The 13368-nt window shown below is 34.8% G+C and overlaps 1 protein-coding gene across 7 annotated transcripts in view; it reads left to right on the forward strand.

The window, feature by feature from the left end:
• Positions 1-13368, forward strand: part of CDC42BPA (CDC42 binding protein kinase alpha) — a 323215-nt gene that overhangs the window by 218765 nt on the left and 91082 nt on the right. For all 7 annotated transcript variants that reach the window (XM_065875747.1, XM_065875718.1, XM_065875737.1 and 4 more), the window contains one exon: positions 12996-13243. In XM_065875747.1, the coding sequence (XP_065731819.1) occupies positions 12996-13243 (248 nt within the window). The remainder of the gene's footprint in view (positions 1-12995; positions 13244-13368) is intronic.

Consider the following 13368-nt stretch of genomic DNA (forward strand, 5'->3'; position numbering starts at 1 on the left):
AAAATAATAGCAACAATGTATTCAATTATATATTCTTATATATATGCTTATGTTTGATTACATGTATATATAAAATGCTTATGTGTGCTTATGTGTAACTGAAATGAATGACAGCAATTATACAAGGGATAGGAGGCAGGAATTAGGATTATTTCATTTTATGGTACTTGCACTATCCATAAAGTGGTAGAGTGTTATTTGAAACTGGACTTGGATTGGTTATAAATGCAGATTGCAAACTGTAGAATGGCCACTTAAAAAAGGAGTTCAACTGATATGCTCAGAATGGGGAGAAAATTGAATCATATAAAATGCTTAATTAAAACCACAGAAGACAGGGACTTCCCTGGCAGTTCTGTGGTTGAGACTCTGTGCTTCAAATGCAGGGGGCATGTGTTCAATCCCTGGTCAGGGACTGAGATCCCACATGCCGCATGGTGTGGCCAAAAACAAGGGGAAAAAAAAAACAGCAAAAGACAGAAAAGGTATGGAAGACAAAAATAGATACAAAGAAAGGAGCAATAAATAGAAAGCAGTAGCAAATACAATAGGTATTAATCAAAAAACATCAACAATCATTTAGAATGTCAATGGTCTAAGTATACCAATTACAAAACAGATTATGTCAGATTGGATCAAAAAACAGTATCTAACTATATGTTGTCTAAGAAGTCCACTTTAGGTATAGAGGCACATATAGTTGTTCCTCAGTATCCATGGGGCATTGGTTCCATGCACTCTCCACATCCCATGGATACCAAAATCGGCACACGCTCAATTCCCTTATATAAAATGGTGTAGTACAGTCAGCCCTCTGTATCCATGGATGCAGAATTCGTGGATACAGAGGCCAAGTGTCTAGATTAAGAGTACAGGCATACCTTGTTTTATTGTGCTTTGCTATATTGTACTTTGCAGATATTACAAATTGAAGGTTTGTGGCACCCTGCATCGAGCAAGTCTGTCAGCACCATTTTTCCAATAGCGTTTGCTCACTTCATGATTTTATGTCACATTTTGGTAATTCTCACAGTGTTTCAAATTTCTTCATTATTATATTTGTTATGGTGATCTGTGATTATTGATCTTTGATGTTACTATTGCAAGAAGATTGCAACTCGCTAAAGGCTCAGATGATGGTTAGCATTTTTAGGAATAAAGTATTTTTAAAATTAAGGTGTGTACATTTTTTTAGACATAACGCTATTGCACACTTAATAAACTAGAGTATAGTGTGAATGCAACTTTTATGTGTACTGGGAAATCAAAAAATTCATGTGATGCACTTTATTGCAATATTCACCTTTTTGCAGTAGTCTGGAACTGAACCCACAATATCCCCAAGGTATGCCTGTAAGTGGATGGAGAAAGATATACCATGATAACACTAATCAAAAGAAAGTGGAAGTAGCTATATTAATTTCAGACAGGGTGGAATTTGGAGTAAGGAAAGTTTTTGGAAATAAAGAAGGGCATTGCTGTTCACCAAGAAGATGTAGCATACTTAACGTGTATGCGTGTAACAACATAGCATCAAAATGCATGAGGCAAAACCCTTCCAGAAGTGCAGAGAAAAAGAGATGAATTCACTGTCATAGTTGGGAACTTCAGCACCCCTCTATCAGAAATGGACAGATCCAGCAGGCAAAAAAATCAGTAAGGACATAGTTGAACTCAACATCCATCATCAATCAGGTGGATGTAAGGACATCTATATACTGCTTCACCCAACAACAGCAGAATACACATTTTTCTCAAGCTTACATGGAACGTCCACCAAGATAGACCACATTCTGGGCCATAAAACAAACCTTAAGAAATCCTTAACAAATTTAAAAGAACAGGAATCATACATTGTCTGCTCTCAGACCACAATGGAATTAGACTAGATGTCAGTAACAAAAAGATAGCTGGAAAATTCCAAAATACTTGGAATTAAGGCACCACCCTTATAAAAAACACATGAGCCAAAGAAAATATCTCATGAGAAACTTAAAAATATTTTGAACTAAATGAAAATGAAAACACAAATTGTCAAAATTTGTCAGGTACAGTGAAAGCAGTGCTTAGAGGGAAACTTGTGGCATTGAATGCATATATTAGAAAAGAAGAAAGATCTAAGATTAATCATCTTAGCTTCCACCTTAGGATACTAGAAAGAGAAGAGCAAATTAAATCTAAAGTAAACAGAAGAAAATAATAAAAATTAGAGCAGACATCCATCAAATTGAAAACAGGAAACCAATAGAGAAAAATCATTGAAACCAAAGCTTATTCTTTAAAAAGGTCAGTGAAATCGATAAGCCTCTATCCAGGCTAATTAAGAAAAAAAGGGGTCCCTTATCTATTTTTGAGAGAAATCATATTAACAAGTTTTCTAGTATGAAACTATTCTTACATTCTGGGAATCAGTTGCTCATATAAATAACTGAATTTCAATACAGCAATGAATTTCAAATGTTAACATTTTATTAACAATTTTTGCTGTTAAATGTATCAATATATTGAGATAAGTCTGGTTTTATTATTTGGTGTTTTGATCAGGTTTTGTTTCAGGGTTATCTTGATTTTATATAAAATAGAGTAAAGCTTGCTTTTTTTCTCTGTGCTCATAGAAATAACCTCTTCCTTGAAATCTGAAAAAATTCTCTTGTAACACATTCTTTGTTATTACATAGTAGCTTCTCAGTGCTTTATTTTATTGTTGATTTGAGACAATTTGGTCACTTATATTTTTCCAGTAAAAGTGTCTTTCAAACAGATTTTCAAACTTACAAGTTTGAATACCTTATATAAATTTAATAATTCCCTTGGGAACTTGAAAAGAAGGGGAATTACCTATCAATATAGTTTATATTATTTCATATATTTATAATTACCTTCACACTATAATTCTTTTAAAATTTTTCTCATCTTTTCTGTGGTAAATATTTTTGCACAGAATATGCTTAATCTGTGTTTTGCCTGCTGTACTCTCTGCTATATCTTTAAACCTTTGATTGTAAAATCAAATACAAAGAAAAAAAAAAAGAGAGACAGGATACTACTAGTATCAGAAATGAAAGGCAGGACATCAGTATGCAACCCATGTACATGAAAAGGCTAATAAAGGAATACTATGAACAATTAATTCTTTGCCTACAAATTTGATAACCTAGATGAAATGGACCAATTCCTTCAAAGACACAGCTCCCATAACTAACCAAGGAGAAATAAATAATCTGAAATGGCTCTGTCTGTTAAAGAAATTGAATCAATAATTAATAATCTTCCAGAACAGAAAGCACCAGGCCCAGATGTATTCACTGGTGAATTCTACCAGACATTTAAGGAAGAAATCATGACAATTCTCTACAGTTGCTTTCAGAAGATAGAAATAGAGGAAATACTTCTTAACTCATTCTATGATGCAAGAATTATGCAAATACCAAAGCCAAAGGCATTACAAGAAAAGAATGCTACAGGCCAATGTAGAAAGCCTCATAGACATAGGTGCAAAAGTCCTCAAAAAATATTAACAAATTGAATCCAACAATATATAAAAAGAATTATACACCACAACCAAATGGGATTTCATCCCATGTACACAAGGCTGGTTCAGCATTTGAAAGTGAATTAATGTAATGCATCACTGATGTGATAAAAATCACATGATCGGGCTTCCCTGGTGGTGCAGTGGTTGAGAGTCCACCTGCCGATGCAGGGGACACGGGTTCATGCCCCAGTCCGGGAAGATCCCACATGCCACGGAGTGGCTAGGCCCGTGAGCCATGGCCACTGAGCCTGTGCGTCTGGAGTTTGTGCTCTGCAGTGGGAGAGGCCACAACAGTGAGAGGCCCGTGTACAGCAAAAAAAAATTTTTTAATTTTTTAAAAATCACATGATCTTATCAGGAGATACAGAAAAAGCATCTGACAAACTCTAATACTCATTCATGATAAAAACTCAGTAAACTAGGAATAGAGGGGAACTTCCTCAACTTGATATATAATACCTATCAAAAAACCTAAAGTAACATCATACTTAATGACAAGAATCTTGAAGCTTTTTCATTAAGATCAAGAACAAAGCAAGGATTCTTCCTCTCACTACTCCTTTTCAACATCATGCTGTATGTCTTAGCTAATGCAATAAGACAAGAAAACAAAAAACAAGTATACAGATTGGGAAAGATGACATAAAACTGTCTTGGTTAGCAGATGATATGATTGTCTATGTAGAGAATCAAAAAAATTAACAAAAAGACTCCTGGAACCAGTAAGTCATTTATAGCAAGGTTGCAGGTACAAGATTAATACACAAAAGTCGGTCACTTTCTTATATACCAACCATGAATAAGTGGAATTTGAAATTTAAAACTCAGTACTATTAACATTAGCACCCACAAAAATGAAATATTGAAGTATAAATATACCAAAATATGCATAAGACCTGTACGGGGGAAACTATAAAAGTCTGATGAAAAAAATCAAAGAACTAAATAACTGGAGAGATATTCCACGTTCATGGATAGGAAGACTCCGTATTAGGTGTCTTATAAGATGTCAGTTCTTCCCATCTTCAACTACAGATTTTTTTTTTTTTTTTGTGGTACGCGGGCCTCTCACTGTTGTGGCCTCTCATGTTGCGGAGCACAGGCTCCAGACGCGCAGGCTCAGTGACCATGGCTCACTGGCCCAGCCACTCCGCGGCATGTGGGATCTTCCTGGACCGGGGCACGAACCCATGTCCCCTTCATCAGCAGGTGGACTCTCAACCACTGTGCCACCAGGGAAGCCCCTTCAACTACAGATTTAATGCAGTACAAGTCAGAATTGCAGCAACTTCTTTTGTGGGTATCAACAAACTAAGCCTAAAGTTTATATGGAGAGGCAAAGACCCAGAATAGCCAACACAATAGTGAAGGAAAAAAAACATAGCTGGAATACTGACTTCAAGACTTATATAAAACTGCCGTAATCAATACAGTATGGTATTGGCAAGAGACTATACAGATAAATCATCTTTGACAAAAAAGCAAAGGCAATATAATGGAGCAAAGATGTAGTTTTTAACAAATAGTGTTAGAAGAACTAGACATCAATGCAAAAAGAAAATTGAATCTAGACACAGAACTTACACCCTTCACAAAAATTAACTCAAAATGGATCACAGACCTAGACGTAAAACACAAAACTATTAACACTCCTAGACAATAACGTAGGAGAAACCTAGATAATCTTTGGTATGGTGATGACTTTTTACTTTCAGCACCAAAGGCACAATCCATGAAATAAAGAATTGCTATGCTAGATCTCACTGAAATTGAAGTCTTCTGGACTGTGAAAGTCACGGCCAAGAATGAAAAGACGAGGCACAGACTGCAGGAAAATGCAGACATATCTGATATAAAACTGTTATCCAAATATTCAGAGAATTCTTAAAACTCAATAAGAAAACAAACAACCGCAGGGTTGCATGATCAACATACAGTAATTAGTTGTGTTCCTATGTCAGCAATGAACAATCCACAATGAAATTAAGAAAGCAATTATAGTTACAATAGCATCTAAAAGAATGCCTTGGAATAAAATTAACCAAGAATGTTGTGCACTGAAAATTATAAAACATTGCTGAAAGAAATTAAAAGATACCTAAAATAAAGAAAAGATATCCCATGTTTATGAATAGGAAGACTTAGTATTGTTCAGATGTAGTTTTACCAAAAGTGATGTACAGGTTCAATTCGATCCCTATTATCAACAGCCCCTTTTGCAGAAATGGAAAATATGAGCCTCAAAATCATGTGGAATTGCCCCAAATAGCCAAAAAACTTGAAAAAGAAGGCCAAAGTTAGAAGACCCAAACTTCCCAATTTCAAAACTTATTACAAAAAGCACAGCAATAAAAAGAATATGACACTGGCATAAGAATATAGACCACTGGAATAGAATTAAGAGTCCAGAAATAAACTCATGTATCTATAGCCACAGTTGATTTTTGACATAGGTACACATAGGTACTAAATCTGTTCAGGATGGAAAGAATAGTTCCTTCAACTCATGTGCCAGACAGCTGGATTTCTGCATGCAAACAAATGAATTTGGACCCCTACCTTACACCATATTAAAAAATTAACTCAAAATGGATCAACAACTTACATATAAGAGCTACAACCTTAAAACTCTTAGAAGAAAACATTGGGGTAAATCTTCATGACCTTGGGTTTGGAAGTAGATTCTTAAGTCACAGAAAGCATAAGCAACAAAACAAAAAATGGACAAATGAGACTTCATCAAAATAAAAACTTATTTGTATTGCATCAAAGGATATTTTTAAGAAAATGAAAAGATAACCTAAAGAATGGAAGAAACCATTTGTAAATCAAATATCTGATAAGGATTTGATATCCAGAATTTACAACGAACTCCTACAACTTAACAGAAAGATAAACTGCCCAATCAAAAAATGGGCAATAACTTGCATAGACATTTCTCCAAAGAAGATATATTAGTAGCCAATAAGCACATGAAAAGATGTTCAACATCATTAATTATTAGGGAAATGGAGTTAAAACCACAAGATACCTCTTCATACCTACTAAGATGGCTAAAATTAAAAATAAAAACAAAATAAGTGCTCACAAGAATATGAAAACAATTGGTGATTCCTCAATAAAAGTAAATGTAGAATTAACATATGACCGAATAATTCAACTCCCAGTTATATTATATACCCAAAAGAATTGTAAGCAGGGACTTCAGACAGACTCTTGTACACCAGTGTTCATTAAAACATTAGTAAAACAGCCAAAAAGGTATAAACAACCCAAGTGTTCTTCAACAGATAAAGGAACAAAATGTGGCAAGTACATATAATGGAATATTATTCAACCATAAATGGGGTGAAGTTCTGATATATCCTGCAACATGGATGAATATTGAGAACATTATGCTAAGTGAAAGAAACTAGACAAAAGGGGACAAATATTATATGATTCTACTTATATGAAGTATCTAGAATAGACAAATTCATTGAGATAGAAAGTGGAATAGAGATTACCAGGGGCAGAGTAGAGGGGATAATGGGGTGTTTATTCCTTAATGGTTACAGAATTCTCTTTGAGAAGATGAAAAAGTTTTAGAAATTACAGTGTTGATGGTTGCACAACATTGTGAACGTAATACCACTGAATTGTACATTTAAAATGGTTAAAATGGCAATTTTTTGTTATATATGTTTTACCACTTTAAAATAATTAATGTAGTATACCAAAAACTATTGAATTGTTCACTTTAAATGGGTCAATAGTATGGTATGTGAATTATATCTTAGTAAAGCTGTTTTTTTGGTTAATATTTTGTTTTTTAAACATTAATACAGCTATCATTTCTTGTCTGGATAAATATGTAATGTTCTGTCTGGTTTTCCTGGGTTTTTTTCCCCCTAGTTGAAAAAAAATTTGTTCTTCATATTGTAGTCAGAATAGTAGTTTTAAAGTCTTTTAGTTTTGTGCTTAAAATCCTTTCATGGTACCACTTGGCTTTTCAGAAGAGGCTCAAACTTTGTAACATAGCTTTTACCTTATGAGGTCCTTGCTATTCGAGATTTTTAACTTACTATTTGGGTTTCCCTGCTCATACATCAGGTTTTCTCTAATATCTAGACTTTTGTACGTGTTGCCAGCAATATTCTACGCTCAGGTCTCAATTTAGATATAACTTCCTGTGGGTATCTTTCCTTCTATGGTTCTTCCTTCCACTGGGCCCTCTCCTCCCTGATAGATATACCTCCCCTCTCCCCTATTGACTTTACTTGAGAAAGGCTGTTTTTTAAAAAAAGTACTTTCCAATTGTTGCAATCATATACCACAGGAGTTTTTTTACCCTGTTGTATTAGTTTGCTAGAGCAGTTGTTACAAATACCCACAAACTGGATGGCTTAAAAAACAGGAATTTATTGTCTCAATTATGGCAGTAGAAATCTGAAATCAAGGTGTTTGCAGAGTTGGCTTCTGATGGTTTGCTGGCAGTGTTTAGCATTCCTTGGTTTGCAGATGTATCACCCTGATTTCTGCTTTAATCTTCATTTGATGTTCTCAATGTGTGTGTGATTCTGAGTCTAAATTTCTTCTATTTATAAGGATACAGTCATATTGGATTAGGGCCTACACTGATGACCTCATTTTAAGTTGATTACCTCTGTGAAGACCCTATTTTCATTTTCTTTTTTTTCAGGCTTTTTGAAGTACAAATGACAATTTAAAATTGTATGTATTTAAGATGTAAAACCTGATATTTAGATATATGTATACATCGTGAAATGTTTACCACAATCAAGCTAATTAACGTGTCTGTCACCTCAGTTACCTCCTTCCTTCTGCCTTCCCTCTCTCCCTCCCTCCCTCCCTTCCTTCCTCCCTTCCTTTTTTTTTTTTGACTAAGAATATTTAAGATCCACTCTCTTAGCAAATTTCCAGTATGCAGTACAGTATTGTTAACTGTAGTTATCCTGCTTTACATTAGATCTCTAGAATTTATTTATCCTACATATCTGAAACTTGTGCCTTTTGACCAACGTTTCCCCATTTCCCCTACCCCCTCAGCCCTTCGCAACCACTGTTCTACTCTCTGCTTCTAAGAGTTTGACTTTTTTAGATTCCACACATAAGTCAGATCATGCAGTATTTAAAGCCCTAGTTCTAAATATGGTCACATTCTGAGGTGCTGGTGTTTAGTGCTTCAACATATGAATTTTGGAGGGACACAATTCAACCCTTAACCCTTATATTTCACTTGAGAGTGTGATATAAGCTTTCTCTCTGTTTGATTATTATGTGATTGTCACAAACATAATTTTAATTATTATAGAAGAATATCCACATAGCCAGTTTCCTACTGTTAAATACACTTGGCCCTTCATATCCACAGTTTCCACGTCTGCAGATACAGAGAGCCCATTGTTTGGGGTGGTGTGGGGGAGAAAATTCCAAAAGGCAAAATTCGAACTTGCCATGCCCTAGCAACTTTTACATAGCATTTGTAGATGATTTAAAGAATTTGAGAGTATGTTATATGTGAATACTACTCCATTTTATATATGGGACTTGAGCGATCATAGATTTTGTTAATGGAGGGTGGACAGACCTGGAACCAATCCCCCCAAGCTGACTGTATTTATTTTTCACTTTTACAGTATAATAATTGCCATGGACCCTTTTATGCACTTCTTTTAGAACAGATACCTGGAAATGAAGTGGTCAGATCATTTTTAAGGCACTTGATACATGCCACAAATTTTTGCAAGTATGAGAGGCATTTCTTGCTTTCTTAGTAGATCATTTATTCATCATATTTTCTCTTTGTGAATTATCTCTTTAAGTCATTTGCCCATTTAATTTCATAGTCTTAATGTTTTTCTTATCAATTCTTATAAACTCTTTGCATAGTAAAAATTGTACTGTTTATCTTCTCTGCAACTGTTTTACCAATTTATCATTTGCCCTTTAATTTTGGTCTTGTTTCTTTTTCAAATTATAGATGATTTGTTTTTATTTTTCTCAATAGTTCTTCTATTGCTTCGAAGCTTGGCTTGTCCTTCTTTTTTCAGAGTTTGCTAAATATGTAATTCTGCTTTTTCCTGGATGTTTCTCTTGGGTTTAAAGGTATTTAGTTGTAATCCGTTTGGAGTTTGTTTTGCTAAATGGTATGATGTGAGAATCATTTTTTTCTTTAATGGCTAGTTTGTGGTTTCAATTCCATTAATTAATCACTGCTTTCCTCAGTGATTGACAGTATCTCACATATTGAATTAAATTATTTTGGGGTGGAGATCTATTACACTGATACTTTATTAAAGATTTATAGTGGGGACTTCCCTGGTGGCGCAATGGTTAAGAATCCGCCTGCCAGCGCAGGGAACACGGGTTTGATCCCTGGTCCGGGAAGATCCCACATGCCGTGGAGCAACTAAGCCTGTGCACCACAACTACTGAGCCTGTGCTCTAGAGCTCGTGAGCCATAACTACTGAGCCCACGTGCCACAACTAGTGAAGCCCGTGTGCCTGGAGCCTGTGCTCCACAGCAAGAGAAGCCACTGCAATGAGAAGCACGTGCACCGCAATGAAGAGTAACCCCTGCTCGCTGCAACTAGAGAAAGCCCGCATGCAGCAACGAAGACCCAAGGCAGCCAAAAATAAATAAATAAATAAAAATAAATTTATAAAAGAAAAACAGTCTGCCTGCCAATGCAGGGGACATGGGTTTGATCCTTGGTCTGGGAAGATCCCACATGCCATGGATCAACTAAGCCCGTGTGCCACAACTACTGAGCCCATGTGCCACAACTACTGAGCCCATGCACCACAACTACTGAAACCCGCGTGCTCTAGGGCCCGCGTGCCGCAACTACTGAGCCTGTGTGCTGCAACTACTGAAGCCCACGCGCCTAGAGTCTGTGCTCTGCAACAAGAGAAGCCACCACAATGAGAAGCCTGCGCACCGCAATGAAGAGTAGCCCCCACTCCCTGCAACTAGAGAAAGCCTGCGTGCAGCAACAAAGACCCAATGCAGACAAAAAATTTTAAAAAAAATTTATAGTATATATTAACATCTGAAAAAAACATTACCCTCTATCCTTCTTTACTCTTTGTGCTTTTTCAGGATTTTCTTTGGTATTTTTACCAGTTTATTTTTGCCTGGGTGCTAGAATATTTGTCTCCATCTCTCACCCAGTATTACCTCCCACATTAAAAAAGTTTTAATTAAATTTACAGGGAAGATAATTTAAGAAACATTGAATATATGTACATTCAATCTTCCCTTTCAAGTACTTGGTATTTTTCTATATTGTCTTCTTTAAATCTTTCATAAAGACTTGTAATTTTTTCATATAATTCAAACAAATTATTCACTGTTGTTATTACTTGTGTGTGTACTAGTTGCTGGTGATTTTTGTTGGATCTATTAAAAAGAAATGAAAATTTGTTATTATTAACAGTGAAAATTTTTACTATTATTGCTTATTCTACTGTCTAGAAGTACTGTGTGATTTATATTTATCTAATATGCAGTTGTTTTACTCAGCTTTATCAATTCCAACACTTTTCAGTGGATTTATTTGCATTTTCTGAGCAAACAGTTATATTAAGTGGAAATGATCATGATTTTCAACTATTCATGTTTTGTAACGATTTCACATGTTACTTAGAATATCTAAAATCTAATATTAAATAAGAGAGATAATGGAAGGCATCCTTTTTGTTGTTATTATTCCTGGATGTATCTGGTGTTTCACTAGAAAGTATTATTTTGTCTGATAGCTTGAAAGAGGTTATTCCTTAAGAGAATTACTTAACTCTTTTTTTTTTGGTGGGACTTGGGGTAGTATTTTGGAACTGGTATTAGATTTTATGAAATACTTTTGGGCAGGGGTACTTAGAGATTATCACAAGGAGTTACTTTAAGTTTTGCACAGTTATTAATGTTTGCTAATATTAAATTACCTTCAATACCTGAAATAAAACTTATTGTTTTGCAGTAGATTGTTCTTTTTTACCTATGGCTTAATTTTGTTTCTCAGCATTTTATTTGGCTTTTTTACGTTCTTATCAATTAGTGACATGAGTCTATAACTTTTTTTGGTGGTATCTTTGTGAGGTTTTGATTTCAAGGTAATTTTTGCTTGAAACTTCTAGTACATCTACTGCTATCCCAACAGACAAACTATACTAAAGTGAGCAGCAAACTAAGAGTGTTCTTTAGGTGATTAGAAAAATGAAAGAGTAATACGATAAGTGGTTAGTGCTGCAGATGTTGATTTAGGCACCATTTTCATGGAGTTGCATAAGAGCAAGAACATGACTTGACATGGCTTTCCCAGTTTCCACCAAGCTTTCCATGTCAGGCTGACTCAGAAACCACTGGAAAATCTGGGTCCTGCATATGGTAGGCACTTCATAAGCAGTTTTGAGTAAATGGTTAACATTACAGTGACTATCCCAGAAACATTTCTCAGGCCCACGTTGATGCCTATTTTTTTTTTTTTTTAAATTATAGACCTCAAATGTGAAGCTAGCATAGTTTTCTTTGGACTTTAAATCAAGGGCGGTTACCAGTTTTCCTGCCCTTAATACTGACTTCAAAAAAGGATACAGTGTCCTCCAGATCTTGATTCCTTGTTGTCACTAAATATAAGCTTATAGGTTCTTTGGGTTTTAAAAGTTTTGTTGTGGATCACCTGGGAAAATGCATGTAACAAAGTAATAGAAAAGTTACTCAGGAAAAAGCTCAGGAAATCTTACAGTCATAACCTCTGTATGCTTCTGTTTACCTTAGCTACTACCTGGAAGAACCTTTGGACATTACACTTTCTTTTCTCACTCATACCAAGAGTATATTTCAACCTCATTTCTAAAAAGATGTCTTTCAACCAAACTTCCCCTTCTTAAAGCCCTACCTAAATGTGAAGAGCTGTATCATGTTTTTCTAGAATAGATACAAAGATGTTAGATTAGACCTTTGTCATTTCTCCCTGGACCACTGCAGAAGCCTTCTTTCTCCCTTTTCTTTTTGTGCATTCTAGCTCTACCACTCCTCCCCCAATTTAATCTTTTAAAGACACAAATGTATTTATAACCTTTTATTAGTTCCACATCAGAAATAGGATGCAGTTAGATTTTTCCTTCACTCCATACACCGACAATATTATATATAAATTAGATATTTAAGTGTAAAACAAATAATTATATAAGTACCAGCAGAAAATACAGATAAATATTTAATCTTGGTGTGAAGAAGACTGTAAAATACAGCAATAAAGAAATACACACTTAGAAAAATATTGGCAAGATATGGCAGGCAAAAGGTTAATAGCCTGAATAAAGAAAGTATTATTTTTATGTAATAATATACAAAAATAATATTCAGTTATATGAACAGTTCTTTATATTGTAGAAAGAGTTATTAGTTAATATTTTATTATTCTTACAGATTAATCTTTTATTATTACTTCCATAGCAAAAACAAATTAGTTACTCACCAGGAGTATGCAGCATAGAACATCAGCAAGAAATAACCAAACTAAAGACTGATTTGGAAAAGAAAAGTATCTTTTATGAAGAAGAATTGTCCAAGAGAGAAGGAATACATGCAAATGAAATTAAAAATCTGAAGAAAGAACTACATGATTCAGAAGGCCAGCAACTTGCTCTCAACAAAGAAATTCTGATTTTGAAAGACAAATTGGAAAAAAACAGGAGAGAGAGGTAAGAATCAAGTTATTTACTCTTCTTATATTTATTGAATACCTGTTCGGTGTTAAGGACTGGAGATACATGGGCAATAAACATATTCCAGTCCTCAAGAAGACCAAAGTCAAGATTGGTAAATA

This window comes from Phocoena phocoena, chromosome 1 (assembly GCF_963924675.1).
Source record: "Phocoena phocoena chromosome 1, mPhoPho1.1, whole genome shotgun sequence".
NCBI lineage: Eukaryota > Metazoa > Chordata > Mammalia > Artiodactyla > Phocoenidae > Phocoena > Phocoena phocoena.